At 43.7% G+C, this 27985-nt stretch overlaps 2 protein-coding genes and 1 pseudogene across 3 annotated transcripts; 1 reads left to right on the top strand and 2 right to left on the bottom strand.

The window, feature by feature from the left end:
• Positions 1-2125: 2125 nt before the first annotated feature.
• Positions 2126-5665, top strand: LOC115531218 (UDP-glucuronosyltransferase 2B15). Its single transcript, XM_030340349.1, has 2 exons — positions 2126-2245; positions 3609-5665. The coding sequence occupies exon 2, from the start codon at positions 3618-3620 to the stop codon at positions 5217-5219; it is 1602 nt and encodes a 533-aa protein (XP_030196209.1). The 5' UTR covers positions 2126-2245; positions 3609-3617; the 3' UTR covers positions 5220-5665.
• A 3060-nt stretch (positions 5666-8725) lies between these two features.
• LOC115531631 (CD209 antigen-like) lies at positions 8726-10626 on the bottom strand (annotated as a pseudogene).
• A 7132-nt stretch (positions 10627-17758) lies between these two features.
• Positions 17759-27930, bottom strand: LOC115531468 (receptor activity-modifying protein 2). Of its 2 annotated transcripts, none has more exons than XM_030340765.1 (7): positions 27633-27930; positions 26497-26601; positions 25741-25857; positions 24674-24775; positions 24422-24538; positions 22555-22708; positions 17759-20250 (listed from the first exon to the last, which is right to left on the bottom strand). In XM_030340765.1, the coding sequence occupies exons 1-7, from the start codon at positions 27667-27669 to the stop codon at positions 20004-20006; spliced, it is 879 nt and encodes a 292-aa protein (XP_030196625.1). In that variant the 5' UTR covers positions 27670-27930; the 3' UTR covers positions 17759-20003. The 2 variants fall into 2 exon arrangements, with proteins under 2 accessions (XP_030196625.1, XP_030196626.1); XM_030340766.1 differs by having other exon boundaries at positions 17824-20250; positions 26497-26598; positions 27633-27928.
• Positions 27931-27985: the final 55 nt, after the last annotated feature.

A 27985-nucleotide genomic window follows, 5' to 3' on the forward strand; every position in this document is an offset into this window, starting at 1 on the left:
TCAAACTTGGTACTTCTCTGAATGTATCTATGAGGTACTGATACGATGGCACATATTCAGCTGTAACTGGATGACACCAATACTGTATTGTAAATGTAAAGGACTGTAACACTTACCTGTACATATTCACGTCAAAGTCTTTTGACCCTGACACTGTTCCTCTCAAATGGGACAATTGCTTCATTGTAATTTGGTGCTTTACCAAGATGCGTCTGATAGTGGAACTGCTTACTCGCTCTATGTTATTGAATACTTCTCTATTTGCAAGTATTTGTTGCTGTAGCTGGTTGAGACGGATTGCATTGTTTGCTCTGACCAGGTCCACAATGGCAAGTTCCTGCTGTTGGGTGAACAGGCGTTGGCGTCCGCCCCCAGAAGGTCTTCTAGTCATTCTATAGAAAAAAGCAACCACAAAATGTTACTGTATTGGTTTGCTTCTTTTTTTACAGAACTGTATATACTGTACTTTACTGTATATACCATAGAAATTACTGAAACATCTCAATGTAGGTAATCACAGTCTGTCACAAAACTACCACTTTATTTAAAAAAGGAGCATTAGCCACCCTGCAATACAGTACATGTGATATGGTAAAGTACTGCAAATACTCTAGATACAGTCTGAGTAGAGTAGAATCAGTAGAGAGTTGAAGACATACCTGTTTTCCAGTCAGAATGTCCTCATTATGGATGAAACTATGAAACGGCTTAGATTAGGGTGGACTCTCTGCCCAGCTTCCCTCGAAGTCAGACCATGGTTTATGACTTGGTCCACCAAAGTTGCTCTAATGTCATCGGAAATAATGTTCCGTGCACGGCCTCTTCCACCACGTCCTCCTCTATGTCTATGTCTTTGTCCTCCTCTTCCTCCTCTACCTTTGCCTCTTGCTCTTCCTGCATCTATGCTTGCAAAGTTTTCAAAATGGCTTAACTGAGGCCTTTTTGTAGCTGGCTGATTGGTGTTCAGTTTTGGAAGAAAGTGTTTTCAGGTGTGTATGTAAGTATTTTCAATTAACCAATGTGTTTAGGAATAGATGTGTTTTCCCAATTGTACAATGAGACGTAAATTTTGAATTAAGTGTCTTATGTATGAAATAGTGTGTAGTGTGCAGGAGCAAGTGTGTTGCACAATTGCAACTAAAGTGCAAAGCAGCGCTTTTGTTTAAGGAATGGTTACATGTGTTTAAGGTATAGAAACAAAAACTTCAAGTTGTGTTACTTTGGTCCAAGCATGTGTCTATAGTGTTCAAGCAATTGAAAAAAACTGCAAACAGAGTTTGTTAATTAAAAGGTAGCATGAATCATAGTAAGGTGCCTGGGCTCCATGCAGTGCACATTTTCTTTATTTTATTTTATTTTCACCTTTTTGGGCCATCACCAGTTTGCACCCCTATAATACGAATAGTATGCCTCATCATAATATTTTGGATATGATTCATATATATATGATCAGATCATCAGGGGGATTCTCCAATAATCGTATGACCGTGAATGCGGGGTTCTGAATTAGACTTTGTGTCGTCTGTGAGGACTGGGCCTTGACTGGCACAAACCAAATGCTGGAATGCTTTTCCAAAACTCTGGTGGTCTGAGCGTTACGGCGTTGACCAAAGGAGCCCCTGTGGCAAAGGAAGAACAACCGCTAAAAATGAATTATATAAATTCTGTAATCGTCCGAGAGCGAGAAGGTCGCCAGTGAAGCGGGGGTATACAAACAGAATGAATGGCAAGCAGATGGGTTCCAGCGAGAGCCTGAGCTGCTTCACCGGGGCTTGTATACACAAACAAAGCAATCAGAACAAAACACATGCCATGACTTCCCCACTACCTCGTCTTTAAGGCAAAGTATTCCTGACGGTTTTAGAGTCAGGGTGTACACAAACAGACATTGTGTGTGTGTGTGTGTGTGTGTGTGTGTGTGTGTGTGTGTGTGTGTGTGTGTGTGTGTGTGTGTGTGTGTGTGTGTGAGAGGGTATAGCAACAAGCATGAGTTTTTACACTTGAACCATCTCTCCGCCCCTCCGACGGCACACACACATACAACCCTCCCCCCCAACCTCCCTTGTCCTGTCTCTCTCTCTCTCTCTCTCTCTCTCTCTCTCTCTCTCTCTCACAATATGCCTCTCCCCCATTATGCAACTCAACACCACACAGTAGGGCTCCCTCCCACCCACCGTCAGCCTATTGCGAGACAGGAACACTACGGGGGAAGGCTGCCTACTTCTCACCACCGCTTAGATTTAAGGTAAGCCACCGTTCTTAAAGTTCTTAGACTCTACCTTCAGTGGATCTGGAAATAAGCCATGCTCTTGTTGACCACAGCCCGTGTATTGGACGTTCGTTTCTCTGACATCAGGTTTTGGAGGGAAAACGGGATATGCGCAATAACGGGTGCATGCGAGTCCAAAGGAGGCATTGCTTTCAGCCTAGCGGCGGGTAGATTAACTCAGTGGTGTGAGGCCTTTTGCGTGACTGAGACTGATTTTTATCTGGTGTGCTGGAGATTGCTGGCACCACAAACCGTCCTGTTTGTTTAATTTTTGATCTTGAAAAACACTGTAACAAATCTGTACACAGTATGTCTGTATTTAAAGTTCACAAAGTTGGGCTAACTTTCCTTAATATTCAGAGTAGAGCTGTCAAGCGATTAAAATATTTAATTGTGATTAATCGCATTAATGTCATAGTTAACTATTATTAATCGCGATTAATCACAAATTCTTTTTCTATGCTAAATATCCCTTGATTTTTTTGTCCCATAATTCTTCTCATTTTAATTCTCTTATCAACATGATGAAGTGCATCGGCTTGCCTTGTGCAAATGATTTTCTATTGATAACAACATTGGCATATACTGATCAAAACAGGACGATACAAAAAAAGAGCCTATAGTGCAAATAAACGACTGATTTGAACAAATGTCATTTGAACATAGCAGTCAGGCTACTGCTTCTTTGTTTTGAGCCAAAAAAAAAAAAAAAAAAAAAAAAAAATTTTTAATAAAAAAATTACGTTAATCGCGCGATAAAATTTTTAACGCCGTTAAATTTGGGTTGCGTTAACGCCGTTAATAACGCGTTTAACTGACAGCTCTAATTCAGAGTAATACTCTATAGTATTAACTGAGTTAATTGTGAGTTTACCTAGTTTATTTCAGCAAATAATTGTATATTTAAGCGTACTGCCTTTTTGTGCTATGATTATATTTAAATTTTTATTTTATCATTGTATTTATACTATTTTTCAATCATCAGTTTACTTTTATTAGTTACTATTCAGCTTGTATGTAATGATTAACTATGGCTGTAATGGTCATATGAGGGCATTTCCTTTGTTATCAAGATAGTCTACAATTGAACAGCTGGCTGGAGATTCAAGGCTTCTTAAAGGAGACATATTACACCACCAGGTGTGAGTGTGAATAGCCTTACAAGCCGCAGATTTTCGAAACGGCTTGTAAGGCTAATCACACTCACACCTGGTGGTATAATATGTCTCCTTTAAGGAAACAGTATCATTAACTAGACTAGAATCTCCTGAAGCACACAGCTAGCAAGACAGTTTCAGCTTAAAATAAGGATTGCATTCTTTATTTTCTCAATCCCCAGAGTTGGATTATGGGGCTCCTTCCAGGGTTTAGCTGTGTGGTTCTCCCCATGGCGCTGGCCCTCCTGTCTGCTGCTAGTGTCCAAGGTGGTAAAGTCCTGGTGTTCCCAGTGGACGGCAGCCATTGGATCAACATGAACCTGCTGATCGAGGGTCTCCACGGCAGGGGTCACGAGGTCACGGTGGTCCGCACGTCAACAAGCTGGTACATCAAGGAGCAGTCCCCCCACTACACCTCCATCACCATCTCCCTGTCTGAAGCCATGAACCTGGAAAACCAGGACTTCTTCGTGGAGTTCCTGTCCAAGATGCTGGCCCTCCAGAAAGAGGGAGCGTCCGTGTTGGCCTTTGTCTCCTTCTACAGCCAGATGCTGACAACGCTGTCCGGTATTCACCACCAGGCTTGCCAGGTCGCCGTGAAGATGTTCGAAGACAAGGCGTTGATGCAGAGCCTGCGAGACGCCCAGTATGACGTGGTCCTGATGGATCCAGGTCTGCCCATCGGGGTTCTCTTGGCTCATGAGCTCAAACTCCCCACAGTTTTTAACGTTCGGTGGATCACCAGCGGAGAGGGACACTTTGTGGTCGCGCCCTCCCCCGTTTCTTACGTTCCCACTAGCGGTTGTGCAGTGACGGACAAGATGACCTTCCCGGAGAGGGTCAAAAACATGTTCCATTTCATGCTGAACATAGTCATCGATAAAATGGTGGTGAGCCCTCACTACAATCGACTGGCCGAGAAGTATCTAGAACCTGGGACCAATTTCTACCAACTCCTACAGGGAGCGCACATCTGGCTCATGAGGGTGGACTTTGTCTTTGAGTTCCCCAGACCTACCATGCCAAACATCATCTACGTTGGCGGCTTCCAGTGTAAACCCTCAAAGCCTCTGCCTGCTGATCTGGAGGACTTCGTCCAGAGCTCAGGGGAACACGGTGTGATCGTGATGTCACTGGGTTCCCTGGTCAAAGGCCTGCCCGTTGAGATCACCAACCAGATTGCCACTGCCTTCGCACAGCTTCCCCAGAAGGTCATCTGGAGGCTCCCCGGAGAGCCGCCGAGCACCTTGGGAAACAACACCATGCTGGTGAAATGGTTGCCTCAGAACGACCTTCTCGGCCACCCCAAGGTCAAAGCGTTTGTCGCCCACGGGGGGACCAACGGCATCTATGAGGCCATATACCACAAGGTGCCCATCGTGGGCATACCCCTGCTCTTCGACCAGTTTGAGAACATCTTGAGGCTGGAAGTGCGCGGTGCTGCTAAGGGAGTGGACGTCACCAAACTCACCAGCCAGAACTTTGTCGAAACACTACAAGAGGTTCTACATGATCCTTCCTACAGGGACAGCATGAAGCGGTTGTCGGACCTCCACCGGGACAAGCCCATGCACCCTCTGGACACTGCCCTCTTTTGGGTAGAGTTTGTAATGCGGAACAAGGGAGCCGCCCACTTGCGTACTGAGTCCTATAAATTGCCTTGGTACTCGTATCATTCATTGGACGTTATGTGCCTGCTGGTGGCTGTGCTGTCCCTGTTGGTAGCAGTCATAGTTCTCTCAATTTATTATATTTGTTCTAAACTGTGCAGGAGAAAGCAGAAGCTAGAGTGATATGTTTGGCTGTTTAACTGTTTGTAGGAGGCGAGCATCCAAAAAACGGATGCCATGTGCATTCTGATAGATCGTGGTCATCAACCTTTTTAAGCCCAAGATCTCTGACCTCGACCTGTGTGAAAGGCAAGATCTACCTATTGAAGACTTGAGAAAAAACAACAGACAGCGCAGAATGTATTTCCAATTAAAGGCTGTTTTTAATGCAATCTATCAAAACTAACTGAAAACAAAAAATAAAGCCATGTGCCCTATTTCCCATTTATAATATTGTACAACTGTACCACAACACACACACAAATTCTACAGACTTGCAGTGGACAGATATTGAAGTGTAATTAACTGTTTTGCTTACCCAATAACCACATGGAAGTTAACAAATGTATGCTTCACATTTTAGAAAGTGGAACTGTAATGTGTATCAATAAAATTCTCAGTGCAATTAAGTAAGCGCCATGTCCCATCTAAAGCAGCATCACCTCGCAACGCCATCTAAAGGCAAAACTCTTGCAGTCATGTTACTCAAATTAGTGTGATGGCTGTGACTGAATACTGTCAGTGAGTGCCTTGAAGTCTGGCTCATAGCTACAGACAGCCAGCCTGAGACAGTCAGTGAGGTGTCGGTCTGTAAGGCGGCTCCTGTACTTTGATTTGATGATTTTCATTTGTGAAAACGCCATTTCACAAAGATCCAAAGTAGGCACTCACTATTAGTGCACATGCAGTGAGGAGAGGATACTTCTCTTTGCTGACCAGTCCCCAAAAGTGTCTGTCCCTTGATCTGTTTTTCAGCACTTTGACATTTTGCAAATCAACCATCTCCATGTCAACTCCACTTGGCAAAGCAATTACCTGCTGGAATCTGTCTGCTACCTGTTCTATACCAATGAGCAGAAATGGGTTTGAGAGGAGTGCAACAATATCTTCCATGACGTCTAACTCAACAAAACTCAGATTTAACTCAGTTGTCACTTTGTCCAGCTCGGCACAGTTCTGCTCAGGGTTAAAAAAACTTTTTTTTTAATGGTGTGTGACATTTTCTCCAAGTTTGGGAAGTGGGTCAGCCTCTTGTTCTTTAGGTGTGTGGTCCAAACACCCAGCTTGGCCTTGAACCTATTCACTGCACAACTCATGTGGGGCAGGTGTCTGTCTTTTCCCTGTAGCTCGTTGTTGAGTGTGTTAAGTGTGTTAAGTTTTGCCGTTAGGTCTGTCAAAAACCCCAGATCGAGTAGCCACGCATCATCGGACAGTTCCTTGTGCTCCTCGTTCCTTGTTGACAAAAAAGTATTTATCTCAGGCAGCAAGTCAACAATTCGCTGCAACACTTTGCCGCGACTCAACCCCCGGACTTCAGCGTGGAGAAGTAGGTCTCCGTGTGCGGCATCGAGCTCATCCAATAACGCCTTGAATAAGCGGTGCTGAAGCGCTTTCGCTCTAATCGAGTTTATCAGTTTGACCACCAGTGTCATGACATGGGAAAAGTTCAAGACTTTCCCAACCAAGGCCTGTTGATGGATAACAGTGATAATCCATGAATGCAGGAAATTTGGGGTCATTACGGCACAGCGCTATGAAACCTGCCCGCACACCTCGCATTGCCGGGGCCCCATCAGTAGTAATGGCAACTAGTTTATTAATGGGGATGCCGTTTTCGTCGATATACTTTTTTTACTCTTCTTTAAATGGACAGCCGTAACCTCTGATAAGCCAATGGGTTGATTGAATAACAAATACACAGTAAACATGGCCAGGGACGTTTGACCCACACAGGTTTCAGGGGTAGAGTTTGTATTGTTGAACAGTGTATACCATGTATTCCAGTCAACATAACAGGATTTATTTTTCAGTTGTTTAAAAACTCAAACCTAAAGAAAGTAACTACTACCTACAAAACTAGAAAGTACAATCTAAATAGTTAAATTCACAGATGAGGATTATTTTATTTATTTTTTTGATAAAGGCGGTTTGGCTCCAAATATATTCGGAGAATTGAATATTTTGCCATATCTATTAAACTGTGGAAAAGCCTTTCCCAAGCCTTTCCCAATCTCATTTTAAGTTGAATAATTACCCATAGACATGAGTCAGGCAATTTTCTGTTAATCTTTCTATAAAAAAAAAATCACCTTGTAGGTTTCAACCTTTGGATGCAAAGCCCACAAAAGTACCCTAACATCAAACGCTCTTCTCACAAATCCACCGGTATTTATAATCACAAGAGCCATCCATCCAGGAGGATAGATCTTCCTCTTTGTTGTCAATGTGTCCGCAGTCTTCTCCATGAGGGTTCTCAGAGCTCCAATCATCGGGTTCTGTTCCGGTGCCGGCTCGGATCAGCCAGAACCTACAGGGAACAATAAGCAATAATCTGTAGGACAGGATTTGACAGTACGAGGCATTTATAGAGCACGTTTACAACACAAATCGACAGGACAATCGTTGAAATATAAAAAATAGTAATTATTAACTTATATCTACAATTATAGGGCAGAGTAGTGCAGCCTAACCTTTAGGCCTAGTCACCCATGAGCCAGATGCTCAACCATAAACATTAACAAAGGTTAAAGTGCCAATACATTTTTGAAATGGGACACTAGAACACATTGTGCCGTAGACGCTTGACTCAGACTTCTAAATACTGCCTGTTTAACTGGGCATCTCACTTTCTTTTGTTTCATATTTGTTTCGACCAATCATGTTGCAGGAGGGGGGGATCTGTAAACGCGGGAGTTTTAACTTACTGTAGATCTGGGGAGAGGAGGCTACCGTCCACCCACACCCACCGGCCCTCCTCCTCGGTGTCTGAGACCCCGATCCACAGCCTGGCTACACTCTGCTCGGGCCTCCGACTGGCAGCCACAACAAAAGACTGAGGAAGGAGACACAGAGGGGAAAACACATGGATTTAGATCTGTAAAAAAACAAGGCATACAATAGGGTGGACCTGTGGATTACAAGGGAAACTGCTTATGTTTACAAGAATGAAAACCTGCATCCTGTTGTGTCTGCTTCTAACTTGCAGAAGACTTGATCTGATCTGGATAAAGGACTTGGTAAAGAATTATAGTTTTTTTTAGGATGCAGTAGTATTCGATTCTGCTTGAATTCTGTATCAACATGTGAATGTTATTAGACAGTAAGCCCCAAAATAACCTTTTTTCTGTGAAAGACTATGCGGTTTGGGTCTCACAAAGTGTTAGGGAACATTTCTGTGTTCTTATTTTACTAAAATGTTATAAAATGGTTACATGTGGGGAATTCTCTGTAAAATAAACAAGAAGTCTGGCAAAACCCTGGAGTAGTAGTTTTCAATCGGTTGTGTGTGTGTGTGTGTGTGTGTGTGTGTGTGTGTGTGTGTGTGTGTGTGTGTGTGTGTGTGTGTGTGTGTGTGTGTGTGTGTGTGTGTGTGTGTGTGTGATGTGAGCATCAGGGTAGACACTCCAACTCTTTTTCAAATGTATTTTAATGGTTAATCAACATCACATCTGGTGGCCAAATAGGGGCCGTTACATTTTGTAGATATAAGAGACCTCTTCAACCCCCCCCCCCCCCCGCCCCCCCACGCCCTCGTTGTCGCTTTATACCTGCTCCTGCTTGGTGTTGACGACCAGGAGGTCGCCCCCTTGTGTCCGGCACCAGGCCCTGCTGGCCGGCCAGGTGAGCGTGCGGGACGAGAAGTAGTAGCACGTGGTCTGGAAAAGCCGCCAGTCCTCAGGACAGTTGTTACATACCCGCTCTTTGCAGAAAAGGATGAGAAAAATATCAATATAACGTAAATGCGCTGTCTATTTGGACATTGATTAGGCATGTTCATCAATAATATCATCAATATTGGATACACGTGTATTAGCTGACTGCCCACCCTAAACAGATATATTTTGGGAGGGAATTCTGCCATATAGATACCATTTGTATTACTATTGACGACGGGGCAGTAGCGGTCCAGAGAGCGATATTCTTCCTCCATTGCGCGTAAGTCCACCAACATGGACTCCCTCTCCCCTGTTCTGCCCGTCTCTTTCCCCCTCGCATCTCGCCCCAGCAGGGCGCTCAGGTTGCGGTTCCGTTCTTGCAGCTTGGCGATGATGGAGTCTTCGACCTCCGGTTGTGCCTCACCATCTCCCCTGAGGATCGCATCTTCCTCCGCAATCCTCGCGGTGAGGTTCTCGATTTGTGCGCCGAGTTCGGAGTTTAGTTGCACAAGTTCTTCCCTTTGGTCGTTGGCATGAATCAGCTCCTCCCGTAGAAAGGTGTTGCTGTCGGATAAGTTGAGCATTTGGGCTTCCAGCTCCGAGGTACTGAGGAGCAGAGAGGAGATGGTCTGGGACGAGGTCATGCCCATGTTTTCTAGAGCCGCGATGTACACCACCATCTGTCCGTGGTCTCGGAGCAGTGTGTCGTAGGAGGAGGTTTGTCTGGTCTGTTGGTCCTGAAGTTGGACGATGGCTGAGGACAAGGCCCGGTTCTTGATCGTGAGGCGGGCAGATGTTTGGTTGAGCTGTGTGCTCTGTTCCATAAGCCAGGTGTTGTTCTGCTGCAGGTGTTGGTTCTGTTCTCTGAGTTGGAGGTTGGCTTTGGTGGTGATGAGGTGGTGGTCACTCAGATTCTGAAGTTCCAAGAGAAGATCCTCCCTCCCTGGCTGGTTCTCCGACTTATGGTCTGAACAAAACACAGGTTCTAGTGTTATCGACTGCACCCCAATGATAAAACGTTCTAAATTGATTGGAGATAAGATATTACAGTCAATAGCTGTTTTGGTAGTTGCAGGCATATTAGGCTACCCATATTAATTTGACCTGTCCTAGGATACCTGTCCTCTGAATCAAATTAAAATCAATCTCTATTTTTTTCGATGACTTCTATATGAACTTTGATCATGCTTACTCACACAACATGGATAGAGCGACGCAGACGAGCAGCAGCGACCCGCAGACCGCAGACAGCGTCCTGACCGCGGCGGGAGGTCCGGGGCACAGCGCCTTCTGGTGGACTCGCTTACCACCAGGGGAACCTGGAGACGCACAAAGATTAGGATCCAGGATGATTCGACGACTACTGTTTAACCAAATAAATAAATAACTTCATACAAAATAATTATGGTCATACTTATTCCCTTTATAAATGTAATGATGTTAGTTTTTATTACTATTATCAAAATTTGTCGATTGCTATTAGGCTACTATTAGGCTAAGTTGAATTATAATTCTTATTATGATTCTTATTATCATACACTAATGTAAATATCCACTAATAAGCGACAGTTGGGTTTCTTAAATGAGCAGGTAGCTATAGTTCTCGGTCCTTCAGTGGAGTGTTACCCCTCACCTTTGTGTGGGTCATGCTTGGAGGGGTTGATGGGACCCGACGACCTGCCGTTGAAACCCGGGATCCACTGCTGGCCCACCATCTTATCTCAGCCCTTCAGGAATACAAATCAGGCATACAAATCAGGTTCTAACAACACTAAAGGTATTACATATAGAACTTTAAGAATCCCTCATGTCTGCAGGCTATTGAAATACATAGTATATTACTACCAGCCGGCTGAGTATAAGTACTTAATAACTAATTTCGTTATGTTAGATGTTTAGCCATCAGGTAGGCCTACCAGCAACTCATCCTTCCTTCATGTAGGTTTACATTAGCATACCTGTAGCAAACTGAATTAAGGTGTGCATATATATATATATATATATAGAGAGAGAGAGAGAGAGAGAGAGAGAGAGAGAGAGAGAGAGAGAGAGAGAGAGAGAGGGAGAGAGAGAGAGAGAGAGAGAGAGAGAGAGAGAGAGAGAGAGAGAGAGAGAGAGAGAGAGAGAGAGAGAGAGAGAGAGAGATCAGCTTCTTAAACATGTAAATAAAAAAAAATACACATAATTTAGAAAGCGAAGGACTCACGTAGAGCTTGTACCTGTTGGCCTAAATGGGATTCTTGTTGTCGAGGTGAAACAAATGGCGGATAAATCAAGGAAAGTTATTGAGTTGTGGTTCCTTAAGGTTCAGACTGGGGAGTGGAGAGAGCTTGGGAAACAGAGGAGCTGTGGTGTGTCTCTTCTGATCTCCTTTAGACCTCTATAAGCCCTGTATCACAGACAGAGACACACACAAAGCTTAGTCTTTCATGTGGTCGTCTTATCTGCTCTGAAACAATGTGTGCTAATACCGAGAGGAACGAGGTGGTGGAGAAAGAGGGTCCAGACCAGAGGAGGTGTGGGGGACTAGCCCTCCATTGTAATGGATCATTCAATGGATATGAGGCTGTTATATATCTACATTCATATGGTGACCTATTGCGTTTGTTCATTGATTCAGGCCTACATATTTCATTCATTACGATAACATTAATGAATTGAAGCCTGATCCCTTCCTTAAGGATTTACATTGTTTATTATAGCCTATTATTCTTAGGCTGCATTGACGTTCAATTAAATACAAGATAGCTGTTCTGCCACCAGATGGCAGTAGGGTTTTCTTTAATGGTGCAGGCCTTCTATATCCAGGGGGTTTCATGGAGATGTTATGGTGGAAGGTTGGGGGTTAAGGATTGTCTTGATAAGATAGAGGAAGCTACAGGATGCAATAAATAACTTCCGTAGATAAAAAGCCATGACGCCAATAAACCCCGAAGGAGCTCAACCCTGTGTGAAAAAGTGACCCGTAAATACTCATTTGTGTATCCTTTAATATTCAAGCTTTAATTCTCGCAAAATAGGCAACTTATTGCCTTAATCATCCTGGCATGTTTGTTGGCAATTTGGATTCAAACATCAGGTCAAAGCTAAGTGTGGCTGCAGGAACCGCAGTCACAGGGGAGAACCGGAGCAGATAACAGGCTGTTCTCTCTGAACTGAGACGAACACTACTGATTGCGGCGTGGAGGGAAGTTTGTGTAAACAGACGCTTCCTCGGCCAACAATAATTCCCCTTTTCCATCGACAGTACCAGCTCAACTCGGGTTGCAGAGAGGGTCCGGGGGTGTGCTGGTTGATTAGCAGCGCGTTGCTTGCTGAATGGTGCTGCGTGTTGCTGAACAGAGAGGCGTCGTGGCTGGCACATAGAGTGGCTGCCACCACTACCACTTGATCACTTAACACTTTAATATACCTCATTACTTATTATTACCACTATTTTGGTTTCTGTACTATTATTACTAACTTTATTTATTAGGGGTCCAAGCCAACAGGTTGGATCCCTATTGTTTTTGTAAGGATTTTTCTTATTATTATTATTATTATTCCCGGCTAGAAGTGGTACCACAGCCCAGACCGTAAATGGTGCCGACACGCCAATTGCATGACTAGATCCAGGTCCGTGAGGTGACGGGAGACGACAAAATCCAGACACGCCGGCCACTAGGTGGCGCTATACCAAGGGAAAACGCGTTTGGGGCTATAACTCCCACACCGAACCTCCCACAGTCAAAAACTTGTACGCACATATTCACTGGAGTCTGCTGCATCTTTTGGCATAGGCCACGCCCATTTGCGTCTATAATTTTTTTTCGCAAAATCGCGAAAACCGCAAAACTGTTTTTTCGCTACTCCTCCCATATTTCTTGACCAATCAACACCAAACTTGGCACACGGTATCTTCAGACGCACACGCAAAGAAATGATAGACACTTTTTTGATCCGACCCTCGACGACGAAACGGTAGCGTTTTGAATATTGGTTTATGAGCTAAATTAGACGTGGAAAATCAAAAATCCAAAGAAATCCAAAATTAGACATTGGAACGAGTCCAAATTTTACACACATGTTGGTGCTAACCTTAATGTCGTACGATAAAAAATTCGGAAAATTTCGCCATTAGGGGGCGCCATAAACGAGGAAATTGTATATCTTCTAATTGGCCAAAGGAATGTTCTTCAAACTATGAGGGAACCATCACGGGGCAAACCCGAGTCTATATAAAAATTATGGTCAAGAATTATTAATGTGGGCGGGAGTTATTTGGAAAAGGAAAATTGTCTTTGGAAAATTTCGCCACAAGAGGGCGCAAAAAAACGACGAAATAATACATCTCCTAATCGCCAATGGAATGTTCTGAAAACGCGTTTTGGGCTATAACTCCCACACCGAAGCTCCCACAGTCAAAACCTTTATATCCACATGTTGTTCACGGTAGCGTTTTGAATACTTGCTTTGCGTTGTGCCGGCGAAATGCACATTTCTTGTCGCGTTGTGCCGGCGAAATGCACACTTCTTGGACCCCTGCATAACTGCTTGCAGTTCTAGTTATTATTATTCCCCCCTAGAAGTGGGCCCACAGCCCAAACCGTAAATGGTGACGACACGCCAATTGCATGACTAGATCCAGGTCCCTGAGTTCTAGGCAGACGACAAAATCCAGACACGCCGGCCACTAGGTGGCGCTATACCAAGGGAAAACGCGTTTGGGGCTATAACTCCCACACCGAACCTCCCACATTCAAAAACTTGTACGCACATATTCACTGGAGTCTGCTGCATCTTTTGGCATAGGCCACGCCCATTTGCGTCAATAATTTTTTTTCGCAAAATCGCGAAAACCGCAAAACCGTTTTTTCGCTACTCCTCCCACATTTCTTGACCAATCAACACCAAACTTTGCACACGGCATCTTCAGACGCACACGCAAAGAAATGATAGACACTTTTTTGATCCGACCCTCGCCGACGAAACGGTAGCGTTTTCAATATTTGTTTATTAGCTAAATTAGACGTGGAAAATTAAAAATCCAAAAAAATCCAAAATTAGCCATCGGATCGAGTCCAAATTCTACACACATGTTGGTGCTAACCTTAATGTCGTTCGATAAAAATTTCGGAAAATTTCGCCATTAGGGGGCGCAATAAACGAGGAAATTGTATATCTTCTAATGGGCCAAAGGAATGTTCTTCAAACTCAAGGGAAACCATCAAGGGGCAAACCCGAGTCTATCTAGAAAATATGGCCAAGAATTATTAATGTGGGCGGGAGTTATTTGGCAAAGGAAAATTGTCTTTGGAAAATTTCGCCACAGGGCGGCGCCAAAAAACGACGACATTGACTATCTCCTATTTGGCCAATGTTCTGAAAACGCGTTTTAGGCTATAACTCCCACACCGAAGCTCCCACAGTCAAAACCTTTATATCCACATGTTGTTCACGGTAGCGTTTTGAATACTTGCTTCGCGTTGTGCCGGCGAAATGCACATTTCTTGTCGCGTTGTGCCGGCGAAATGCACACTTCTTGGACCCCTGCATAACTGCTTGCAGTTCTAGTTTTATTTTTTTTTACTTATCTCTATTTACTTTATCTTAGCTGTTGAGGAACCGATCTTATGATTTTTCTCTTGTGTACCTGTAACATAAGATTTTATAAAATAAACTCTAAAAAGTGATGCTAATACAAGATAATATCCTGTGAAATGATTATAAATAAAATCGTTATAATATATTACTTAAAGAAATCAAAAACCGTTAAGTCGGTTTCCCCCAGTCTACCTGGTTTAAGATATGTTAATGAAGTGTGTTTTGAAAACTTTGAATGCAGAAAGAGCGAGAGAGGGAGAGTGTGAGTGTGTGTGTGTGTGTGTGTGTGTGTGTGTGTGTGTGTGTGTGTGTGTGTGTGTGTGTGTGTGTGTGTGTGTGTGTGTGTGTGTGTGTATGTGTCTCTGTGTAAGTGTCTTTTATGGTTGCATTCTGTGTAAATTACTCACTTAATTAGTTCATCTTGAAACAGGAGACCTGGCACATCTTTCTGTTACACTATCCTCTATTATCGACATGTCCCCTAAAGTCTCTTTATCTGATCTTTACAACTCTTCCCCTTACACTCTGACCACACACGCGCACACACACACACACACACACACACACACACACACACACACACACACACACACACACACACACACACACACACACACACACACACACACACACACACACACACACACACACACACACACACACACACACACACACACAAACAATTTGTGTCTGTGTGTATACATAGATCTATCAGATCTATGTATATTTCATTTCTAAATGATTATGACATATAATTTGCAGCATTAAAAACTAATGTTAGAATAAGACAAGACAAAATAAGGAAGATGTTAGGACAAGAAGGTATTCTACAATGATGGTTTTGTAGCCCATACTTTAATGATTATGTTACACAGCAGAATTGATCTAACTGAGATCAGATCGATCAGTACCAATATGGATATCATGAGCAGACTATCTGCCTATATACAAATGTCATTAAAATGTTCATATTGATACAATCCCTATTATTTATATTCTTATTATCATGAGTTATCTAGTTATCGGGGTCATTGGACCGGCCCATCTTCAACCATCCACTCAAATGTAATTTAATTCGCTTACTCCAACATTATTGTACTTGTTCAATCAAGCTAACTATTTCCTTGATTCATTGAAACATTATTTTTTTAAGGGGGCATCCATACTGGTCAGGGAGTTGGACTGGTAACCGGAGGGTGGCCAGCTTGATCCCGAGCGCCCACGGATGAGGTGCCTGAAATCCCCATCCCCAGGCGCTGCAACGCAGAAGCCCACTGCTCCAGGAGTCCCCCGGACCTCTGTGTGGACCTCTGTGTGTGGACCTCTGTGTGGACCTCTGTGTGTGGACCTCTGTGTGGACCTCTGTGTGTGGACCTCTGTGTGGACCTCTGTGTGGACCTCTGTGTGTGGACCTCTGTGTGGACCTCTGTGTGGACCTCTGTGTGTGGACCTCTGTGTGTGGACCTCTGTGTGGACCTCTGTGTGGACCTCTGTGTGTGGACCTCTGTGTGGACCTCTGTGTGTGGACTTCTGTGTGGACCTCTGTGTGTGGACCTCTGTGTGGACCTCTGTGTGGACCTCTGTGTGGACCTCTGTGTGTGGACCTCTGTGTGTGGACCTCTGTGTGTGGACCTCTGTGTGTGGACCTCTGTGTGGACCTCTGTGTGTGTATGTGTTCACCGGCTACCTGGATGGGTCAAAAGCAGAGAAGAATTTCCCCCTGAAAAGGGTATAAATAAAAGATAACTTAACTTAAACCTTACATCCTGTCAATCAAACATTATTTCATTCATAAATTATTGGATGAATTAACCCAAACAGTATTTCAATGTTTCTTAATATGTGTGTTAATATATATTTGCTTGTGTTTGTGTTTGCATCAGGGTAAGGGAAAGCATTTCCCTTCATCCTAGGGCTCTCTCTCCTCACAGCCGGGAAGTGTCTGTCGTCGGGGAAGCTTGATGCAAATGCTGGCTGTTCCCCAAACAACCTCTCTTCCTCTGCCCCGCCCTCACCGCGTCTCACACATTAATTAAGACTGCTCACACAGGAAATGATTGTAGACCGCAGCGTCTGGCTCCTCTTAGACCAAGACGATAGGGGTGGAACTGCTTAATGAAGGGTGAAGCTGCTTATGAAGGGTGAAGCTGCTTATGAAGGGTGAAGCTGCTTATGAAGGGTGAAGCTGCTTATGAAGGGTGAAGCTGCTTATGAAGGGTGAAGCTGCTTAATGAAGGGTGAAGCTGCTTATGAAGGGTGAAGCTGCTTATGAAGGGTGAAGCTGCTTATGAAGGGTGAAACTGCTTATGAAAGGTGAAACTGCTTATGAAGGGTGAAACTGCTTATGAAGGGTGAAACTGCTTATGAAGGGTGAAACTGCTTTCAACCCATTATCTCACTCACAGGATACAGCTTTGTGTGAAAATCAATTCACTTACAGATTCATTATATTCCATTCTGTTCACCAATACTCGGTATGTTATGTATGTCTGTTATTTTCAAAATACTGGGTTCAATCCCAGCGATGTGAATTCAATAAGTCGCAGTAAATGTCCTAGCAAAGGATCTCCAACCTATTGGTTGTTTGTCAATCTGACCCAAATCAACCAATTGGTGCTGGCTGCAGAGCGAAAGGGGAGGAGCTTGACAAATTCCCACGTCACCTCCCTGGACCGAGTCCAGCTGATTGGCTTGTATTCTGGCCAATCAACCTAGTTATGGTTAAGATTAGGTTAAGGTGTTATGGTCAGTTCTTGAGGTTATGGTTAGGGTTATTTTTTAAAGTTATGGTTAGGTTAAGGTGACAAGGCTTGGGTGATGGGAAGGTTAAGGGGTCAAGGTAAGGGTATTGGTTAGATTTAGGGTTTAAGGTTAGGGTTATGTTATGGTAATGGAAAGTGTTATTGTCAGGGTGATGGTAAGGTAGAACAAGGGTGTTTTCCCGTTGTTGTATCTTCTATCACCCCACAGGCTTCTCCAGGGCTGCAGCTAGATGCTACTTTAACTTGTGCTTCCAAGTTGTATGAGTGAGTTGGGGAGGGGCTGGAGATATTGACATAGATGAGTTGAATTGAAAAGATAGTTTGGGAATTAATAACGTTTCGATAACATTTCTAGCGAGAAATGGGTGTTTTACTTTCATAATATTCGTCCAGCGAATGTAGATGATGTTTAGTAGCTTCTTTCGTCATGCCATGGTGATTAGTATGGATGCTGCTATCTCTTAAACGCATTGTGTATGTTGTCTGAATCAAAGGCTTGGCATTGTGTGCAACGCAGTGTGTTTGTTTTACTGTGAAGGAAGCTTTTCTTTCAATAAAGAATTGGAGTGACCAAAGGAGGACATTTATTCTTCTTATATGGGACAGACTAGTCCGACACGCTTTTATGGGGCACAACGGAAGTTTATGTTAACTTTACCTCCGCCATTCCAGTGCTTAATTTTATACATTCATTTAATTGTATGAGATAATCCTAGATAATTGCGTGAATTCATTAAATTAAGATTGATAGATGTAAATGATATTCAAAAGGTTACAAAGAATACCAACATGGGGGTCTTAGACATACAGGAAGTGAAGCAATCAACTTTCATAAAAACATTCATAACATTAGAGTAAATAGGCATAAAACTGATGATATTTCAAAGTCCCCATTTCCAGTGGGATGGAAATAGGAATTTGACGTAAATCATAATATAATAGAGGCGGCAATTCTTTTAAGTATCAGGAAGTTAAATTAAGTTAAATTAAATTGTTAAGTTAAATTTGTGGGCGCCTCTATTAAATTATTTACCGTAGCCGGTTATCGACGTGTGTGGACTTGTGTGCACAAACTTGGAAAACTGTCTTCCTTAGATGCATAAGTGGGTCAAAAATGACCCGGTGAGGTTGTTTTCTTGAAATATCTTCGAAATGAAAAATTCTTATCATTTCATGTTCCAGGTATTCCTCAAAAAACATGTTTTTGATATAATGCCATTAACATTTTTAACTTACCCTCTATACATTGTAAGAAATTGTAGTTTTTTGTTTACTACCCCAAGCTTCCATAAGTGGGTCAAAAATGACCCCCATGCATTTTCTATGGAATCCAATGGGAACCTTTGATTCTTATCAACTGTGGCTGTCGGGAATAAATTAACTGTGGACCACACAGACTATATCAGAAGTGTCACCCCTCAGGAAGATTATTTTACAATAATCTATATAGCAATCTATATAGCAGATAGAAAAAAACAGAAATAATCACATTTTACAACAAGACGAAAGGAGGTGTAGACACCACTGACCAGATGGTTGGCACCTACACCTGCAAGCGCCAAACACAGAGGTGGCCCATGGTGCTGTGGTACAACATAATTGACATTGCCACCCTGAATGCCTACACCTTTTTCTCGGCTCAGCACCCAGAATTCAAGAGCGGCATCACCAATGCACGACGGCTCTTCCTCAAAGAGCTGTCAAAGGAGCTTGTCACACCACACATGAGAAGTCGACTGGAAGGATGCCCCCAACTGCAAACCCCGATTATTGAAGCAATGGAAAGGAGTGGGGTGACAAATGCCACAACCCAGCCACAGGAAAGAAGCAGACAGGGCCAACCAAAGAGAAAGAGGTGTCAGATCTGCCCAAGTAACAAAGATCGCAAAGTAAACAATAGGTGTGGGAAATGCAATGTACGTGTGTGCAATGATCACAGCCAGAAACAGGTAGTTTGTCTGAACTGCATACAGTGATGAGACAAGAAGGCAAAACAGGGAAAAGAGAGAGGAACTGTCAATGACTGGACAGTTACAGACAGACATACGGACGGACGGACGGACGGATGGACAGACAGTGGATGTTCACATTTTTCTATTGCTGTTCTGGTTAATTTTATTTTTCAAAAATGTTAAAAAGTGAAAAATAGAGATATTTCAAACATGAAATAATTCTTGCGTGGTCCTAAATATAATACTAAATATTATACAAGTGAGGGGGGGGGGGGGGACATCCTGCATACGGGCCCGTCGTTGCCTTGTTACGCCACTGGTCCAGTCACTCGTGCATCTAAGGGTTAATAAACTCCCGGTATGCTAACTAAGTTGTTGATGCTTTGTATGATGTGTAGGGACCCTAATCATGCTACTGCAGAGGTTTGGTGCAATTTTGAGCAATATTAGTGGTTAAAAAAAGCTGATTTGGAAGAGTTTGCTGTGGGTAAAATTGTCGCCAGAATTAAACCTTAATTCATCTAATTCAGATCAGATGAAACAATACATGAATGGATATCAACCCGTGCACCATTTGCCTATAAAAGTGAATCATAATGTATGCATTCATAGAGTTACCAGTGTTATGTTCTAGCTCTCAGGTTATTTCCCTCCAAGCCAATGTGTTGGCTTTGATGCCACTTATTGCTACAGCATTAGGATTGCTTGAATGCTCATTTAAAAATAATTCCATCTAGCATGTTAACTCCAGTGCTACTTGTAGTTATTCCTCTAGTTTTGTGCTGGGGCGGGGACTCAGTCCCGCCCGTTGCTCTTCCGGATGACCAGGTAGACGAGGAGGGGGATGAGGCTGACTGGGCCCAGCGTCAGAACCACCACCAGGGCGTGGGGGGCGTCGGGAAGCGCCGCGCCCTCCTCGGGGCAGTGGAGGAAGTAGGTGGCGTGCCGGAGGAGGAAGAATTCCTGCACGGTGGGGTTGGGGTAGTAGCAGTCCAGCGCGGCACACAGCGCCTCCAGGCAGAAGGAGAGCTCCTCGTAGGGCCTGCAGCCAGGCGGCACACGGGGACATCAGCAGCAATAAAACAGGTCCCTCCCCAATGTCGTTCTATTCATTCATTGAAACATTACTCCATTCATTGAAACATTTTTGCAATCATACATTCATTTCAAACATTATTTTATCCATTCAAACCGGACATTATTTTATTTATTAATTCAAACACTATTTCATTAATTCCTTCAATGAAACATTCATTTATTCCAACAATCTTTGAAACAACAAACTCATTACAATTAGTTCATTAATTTATGGCACAGCGTGAAAACAGTAACTGGAGTCAGATTTCACGCTGTGCCACGCCGGCACTTTGTGTCTTATGTGTATGATTTATTGATCTACTGTCTGCAAGTTGCTGTCAAGCCCCAATTTCTCATGTGGGAACATTCTTGCTTATCTTATCATTTATGCGTTGGTGGTTGGCGACGGTTGTTTTCACGTTATTAGTTCAGGTTAGAGCAGCGTAGTTTGAAGACCCGGCAGACTCGCCTACTTTTCTTTCTGTTCGGGAGGAAAATAGTTTGTTCCCCCGGCCCCAGAGTTAGGTTTAGTTAAGAGTTTCCTTTCTGTTTTGTTCCATTTCCTTTCGTTGATTTAATAACCATCCCACCATGTGTCTGAAGCAATGCTTAAATAAATTAATTGTTTCCAACGCAGCCCATTTGTCTTCAGCCTACGTGTTATTTGGTGCCATCTCCGACCATGTGGTGGTGCCGTAACAGTGCATCAATGTGTGTACATACTAGCCTGTCCGTGTTTCTTAATATGTGTTTATATAAGTGCGTGTGTAAACGTGTGTGTTTGCATAATATATGTGTTGGTGTGTGTGCTTCTTTGTTCATGCATTGTGCAGTGTGGGTTTGTGTGTGTGTCTCAGGGCCCTCTCCTATCAGTTGAGGAAACGTCTGTTGTCAGGGCGTGTGTCAGGGCGAGTGTGACGCTAATGCCGACTGCACTTAACCGTGCATAGAGGAAGTGTTATGTAGGAAACTGCTTCTGCGGTATCAACGTGTTATCTGATTTGTTGGGTTCTGAATCCGTGTATGGTTCGTTCTTTGAATATTCCGATTTAAAACAAAATCAGAAAAAACAATTAACAGAGCCGTTTTTTTGGTTTTTCTGATTTGGTTTTGAAGCCGAAAAAGGGCACAAGGAATATACAAATAAACGGTATTTTTCTGTTTTTTAAATCAAAACGGGAAAACTGAATAATCCAGTTGCTTGTTTAGTTTGCGTTATATTTAGATAAAACCGCAATGAATGCCGGGAAAAGGGCACGCGGATTAAAAAATAATACATATAAAGACGTTCAAACGTTCCATCGAGTCTCTCGCATTCTACAATGGCCAGCTTTATTGTTTTCCGTGGGAGCCGGCGACTTAGTCTGCGAGTGGACGATCTGAAACTAAATCGGAAACTAGATTTCTTCTTCGAAGGTTGTGCTCAACACAGAACCTCCTCACCGTCATAACGGAGCACTTCGGGACACCAGATTGCTTTAGAGCGGTACTGATCGCGTCGTGTGTCTTTCCAGTGTCAAATAGTTCACGAATAAAATCACCATAAGGTTCAAGTGCATCCATAACTAAGGCTAAATATAATTAGACAGTCTATTGCTGGTTTAGGTGTTTGGCTCTTTTTTCTTCGCTGCCTTCTGGTGTAGCCTATAACTTTTTATTTTTATTTTTGTTTTTCTGTTTCGGGTTCAAAAAACCAACACACAAAACACAAAATGAAATGCTGTTTATTTGTTTATTCCTTTTTCACTTTCACAAAAAAACAAAAAACGACTGTTAATTGTTTTTTCTGATTTTGTTTTAAATCGGAATATTCAAAGAACGAACCATACACGGATTGTTCTATCCCATTCCGTTCCGTTCTTTTGTGTTCTAATCTACTCTACTCTGTTCTATTATATCCCAGTTGTTTATGTTCTTTATGTTCCACTCTACTCTACTCCGTTCCATTCTATCCCTGACTGTTTAAGATTTTCTATTTTCTGGTTAACTGTAGTGTATACCCTTCCGTCCACTCTACCCTACCATCTCCTGTCTTCTACTCTTTCTATTGTCATTCTTCTATCACTCTCTCCATCTAATGAACTGACTGGCTTTACTGAGGAGAAGGAGGGGGCTCTCTCGGCCCATCTTTCACCCCATCACCTCTCACTAAAGCCATGACCTCCCACCCAACCCACAACCTCTCACGCAAAACATATCACCCCATTCATTACCTCTCACCTCACCCATGACCTCTCATCCCACAACCTCTCACCCCATGTCTCCTCACCTGATGACATGGTCGAAGGAGCACCATTGCTGGGCCCCGATGGCCTCCATTTTGTCCTCAAACTCCCAGCCACATTGTCTGTCGATGTACTGCTCCAGCAACTGCTGGTGGCAATGTCTGTGAGGATACATCTCCTCCTGATCCTGGAAATTTTCTGGAGGGGTGGCAGGAGGCAGGGTTTTGTAGTTAATGGTTAGTAAAAAGGTGCTTGGTTCCGCAATCTCCGTGTCCACTACCTGTAGGTATCCTAGGCTAGGATTTCCTCCTAACCCCTACATGCTCCTCAAAGGTGCTGTTGATAAAATTGAGCAATAGCTGTCATTTGAGTATCGTTTTTTGGTAATGCCACCGCCAGATCTGTTGCGCTGACAATATCTGTTCTGGGTGACTGTAAGCCCGCCTCCGTATGAGACCGTTTGGATTTAAGGTTAATTTCTGAGCAATCAGGGCCTCTCTTCCCTGAGAGGTTTTGGGAGTCCATCATGCCCGTCAATCACAGGGGCCTTACGGCAACACTTCTCAATGGCAGAGAAGGGGCAGCAGAGAGGGGGGACATTTGGGGGATTATTCATTTTCTTGAATTTATTAGCTTGAATTTGCTTTGAGAAGAGTTCAACTCATATATTCATTTTAGTTCAATGTTATTTCTGAAAATATTAAACAGCAAAGCATAATTTTGTTACCAACTAAAAATAACTAAAGCTCAATAAGAATACAATGTAAATTCCCAGATGCTCAAATTCTCATGCTTTTTGTAGATCAACTCTTCCAGGTTCTCAGGGCGAAAGTGTCGACAGAGATGATTGGTTTGTTTCCTGAGTGAAGCAGAGGAATGTTTTTTAACAGGAATATAGTCTGGTTCATGTTCATATAACAGCTTTCCTTCAACAGACATTCCTCCCATTCTCTGGATGTTCCCAAATCAGTTTGTTCCTCAGCATGCAGTATAACTGTTGTTCTAGTGGCTAGTACTGACACATTCTGCAGTTTATCTAACGATCAGCTGGGTCCACCTCTAACTGCCAGTAGCTAAACATGTCAATGGTACAGTACCAATCTTCTCTAGACAGGGAGATGAGGGATTCCTCTATCTGAGGCAAGGGGACAGCATGTTTATGGTTGACCCCATCTATCTTCTTGATCAAAAGAAGCCCTCACAGCCTCGAATGTTCATCTCCTTTGTTTGGGAGGTTTCCTGTGCCATTGGGCACCGCTGGCTACAGAATGTGCTCCCTCCTCCTCTTAGTCTGTGTGTCAGTTTTTTACCAAAGTTAACAAGGGGCCAATGCACTAGTGGGAACTGCACTACATTTTACATTTGCATTTAGGGGATTTTGCTGACACTTTTATCCAAAACGACTTCCAACCATTCACTAACACATTTGCACACCGACGGCGGGGTCAACCAAAGACACCTCACCCTGATTTTCTCCTGACAGCCAGAAGGGGCCGGGGATCGAACTAGCAACCTTCCGGTCAATCCGGTCTACCTCCTGAGCTACTGCCGCCCTTGTGTCCTTAATGACACATTGTCACATTGCAGCATATATTTTAAGTGGTAATGAATCATTCCTGAACAATTATTAATAACCTCTGTATCACAGTGGATGAACGTCAATAACACAGTCTTCTCACTGCTCAGGCAGAAGTTTAGTTGAGGAAGATATGGCGACGAGGATGATATGAGGCTGATAAAGATAATGAGGGAGACGAGATTAGAAGGACGATGTAGGTGAGATAAGAAGATGATGGAGATCAGCCTATACAGAGATTATCTGAGGAAGATGAGGCAGATGATATGAGGAAGACGAGGCAGATGATATGGGGAAGATGAGGCAGATATGAGGAAGCGGTAGATGATTCTCACCGTCCTCCTCTGTGGTCAGGTTCAGTTTGGCGTCAGGAGGCAGACCCAACGCAGCCTCCAGTTGGGCCAGCTCCTCTGAGGCCCGGGAGGACGGAGCCCGCTCCGGCTCCACCGTACCTTCAGGGTTCATGGTGGTCGTTATGGGAACGTTAAAGGAGTACCGCTGTTATTTTCATCATGAACTGAAATTCGGTCATATCATTTGAACATTTGTTGGAAAAGACCAGACAATGTGCTCATATTGCTGCTCACCATTATGTTTTGTAACCGAGGTGAGGTTGCTCTCCTCTAAGGACCCTCCCCACCTAAGCTCCTCTCTCCCTGAGCTGTTCGTCACGTTGCCTGAGCGAATACCTGCCAGGAGAAAAACATGGTCTTCATTAAACAGGGCCCTTAACGCTGACACACGGGACCTTAACGCTGGCACACGGGCCCTTAACAACAACACCGTTTTGGGGTCTTTCGCCCTCACCCCATCATCTGATCAACAGAGGAGCGGAAGGACCCAGGAAGACAGGACCCTGGAACAGGACCCTGGAACAGTACCCTGGAACACAGGACCCTGGAACAGGACCCTGGAACACAGGACCCTGGAACAGGACCCTGGAACACAGGACCCTGGAACACAGGACCCTGGAACACAGGACCCTGGAACAGGACCCTGGAACACAGGACCCTGGAACAGGACCCTGGAACAGGACCCTGGAACACAGGACCCTGGAACAGGACCCTGGAACAGGACCCTGGAACAGGACCCTGGAACACAGGACCCTGGAACACAGGACCCTGGAACAGGACTTTAACCTCTCTCCCCACCCACGACCTCTCTCCCATCCCACGACCCCTGATCCCATGACCTCTGATCCCATGAACTCTCGCCCATCCCACGACCTCTCTCCCCATGACTCTGATGAATTTAAGCTAAATATCTAGCAAAAGTGATAATTAATATTCTTGAACCATTATTAATAAATAGGGTTAGATAGATAGATGAACGTAAACATCACATTCTCCTCACTGCTCAGGCAGAAGATAATATGCGGCTGATAATGAGGAAGACGAGTTTAGAAGGAGGACGAAGGTGAGATAAGAACTTCTCATCTCACCTTCATCGTCCTTCTAATCATCTGCCTCATCTTCCTCATATAAAATCTCCATATAGGCCCATCTCAGTCATCTTCTTATTAAGAAGATGACTGAGATGGGCCTATATGGAGATTATATATGAGGAAGATGAGGCAGATGATATGGGGAAGACGAGGCAGATGATATGAGGAAGACGAGGCAGATGATATGAGGAAGCGGTAGATGACTCTCACCGTCCTCCTCTGTGGTCAGGTTCAGTTTGGCGTCAGGAGGCAGACCCAACGCAGCCTCCAGTTGGGCCAGCTCCTCTGAGGCCCGGGAGGACGGAGCCCGCTCCGGCTGCACCGTACCTTCAGGGTTCATGGTGGTCGTTATGGGAACGTTAAAGGAGTACCGCTGTTGTTTTCAGCTCTCTGTTAACACCCCCTTAGTTCAGTTTCAACAAGCGGAGGACTGGTGTGTACATTAGCTAATCAGCAGGGTTATCCTATGACCAGCCAATAAGAAGCTATGCATACAATGGCACATTTCTAATCTAGGGGTAGGGGCATCTTCAATGCAAAACAGTTTACAAGTGGTGTCGAGGATGCTGGCGTCATGAGATATTCATTTTTGCATTTGGTAAAAGCTCAGGCTGGGCCTTGCTGTGCGTGACTCATTTAAAATATGGCTGCAGCCTTGTCTGAAGTTCAGAAATTCAGCCAATCAGAGTGATGTTTTTGCTGTATTGGCACTTGCTGAATCTGGTTGGAAGTAAACAAAAACATACTCTTAGAAAAGTCACTGATTTCTTTTAACCTTTTAACCATGGTATATCGTGGTTTACCATGCTTCGTAGATTGCTAACCTTTCCTTAGGCAAGGAACGTTTTTTAATTAGGGTAGACTGTGATGCTCCCTGTTCACTATGAACTGAGATTTGGTCGTACCGTCAAAAAAACAGGATCTAGGCCAGACTGATCAATTTTTTCTGCTAATATTTCTGCTCACCATTATGCTTTGTAACCAAGGTGAGGTTGCTCTCCTCTAAGGACCCTCCCAACCTCAGCTCCTCTCTCCCTGAGCTGTTCGTCACGTTGCCTGAGCGAATACCTGCTAGGAGAAAAACATGTTTTTTATTAAAATATAAAGCAGAGGTTGGCAACCCTGACAGGGGCCGCACACAATCTGTACGATTTAATACATTTTATTTTGTGCCCAGGTCATTTAAATACATTTGAACAAAAAAGATAAGCATGTGTGTGTGTGTGTGTGTGTGTGTGTGTGTCTGTGTGTGTGCGTGTAGATGATATTTTTGCATTGTCACTCTAGACAGGGAGACGAGAAGCTACAGTAAAGAAATAAATAAATGAATGCATATTATGAAATTCGTTACAGGCGTAACGGGGGTCTTTGAATTCTTTTTAAACATTCTAAAGTGGCAACGGGACATCCAAAAGGTTGCTGACCCCTGCTATAAAGGATACTTTTAGATGGGTTTCAATACATGAAGTTATATAGCAGCTTACAAGTGAGGCCCAGAACAGTCAAAGCAAACAGTCAAACTTGGTGCACCTCCTTACAAAATAAAATAATAATTAGAAAATGTCTGGAAGGTGGGCAGAGTAGCTACATGAACCAGAAAGACAAAGTTTGTCATTTTCTGTATTTATCATTAGTGTTAGTCAAGTGCTTGTTATGCTCATTGTGCAACCTATCAACAACATATAAAGTTCTAAATTCAACCGCTAAAAACAAACCCCTGATTCAGTAGATGACTCTGAATTCAGGGGTCCCTTGAAAGTCATTTCATTGCTGAAGTGGCACTCTCTACGCGTCTAATGCAGATACAGAGACCTATGAAGGTCTTAGGACTAATAACTAATGAGTCAATGACTGACAAATTAAAAGTAATCTCTCTACCATGAACCACATTGCCCCAGTGGGTCACTGCTCAGAGAAAAACAGCAACACACACAAACACGCAGTCCTACTCAAACTCTCAAAGGAATCTGGCAGGAAATGCCCACCGAACCTGGCTGATAGCATACTGATCTCCACTGAGATTACACCGGGTCTGTACCTGTGTGTGTGCGTGTGTGTAAGAGAGCGTGTGTTGTAATAAATTAGTGATAGCCAAATCGTACCTGAGAATAGAGTGGTAAAGAGCAGGTGGACAAGCATGGTGGTTGATAGATGGCTGTTGATGACTGTTGAATCAGGTAGTAAGGAGTCAATCAGTGGCAGTAGCAGCCGGTCAGAAGGCAAAATAATCAGGCATGGAACTGATAGGCAGCAGTTGATCTGTGAGTAGGCACCTCAGGCCCTGAGTCCGTCAGTCTTAAATCAGGTCAATATCTTGTCCAAGACGTCTGTCCTCTGGGTTTGGGAGCAGAGTGGGTCTGAAGTTAGTCCAGCCCTGCTTTTGTTGGCACCGCTCGTTTACCTAGCACGCATGTGTGTGTGTTTGGGGGAAGTGTTGTGTGTTTGTGTGTGTGTG

This window comes from Gadus morhua, chromosome 18 (genome assembly GCF_902167405.1).
Source record: "Gadus morhua chromosome 18, gadMor3.0, whole genome shotgun sequence".
In the NCBI taxonomy this organism is placed as follows: Eukaryota; Metazoa; Chordata; class Actinopteri; order Gadiformes; family Gadidae; genus Gadus; species Gadus morhua.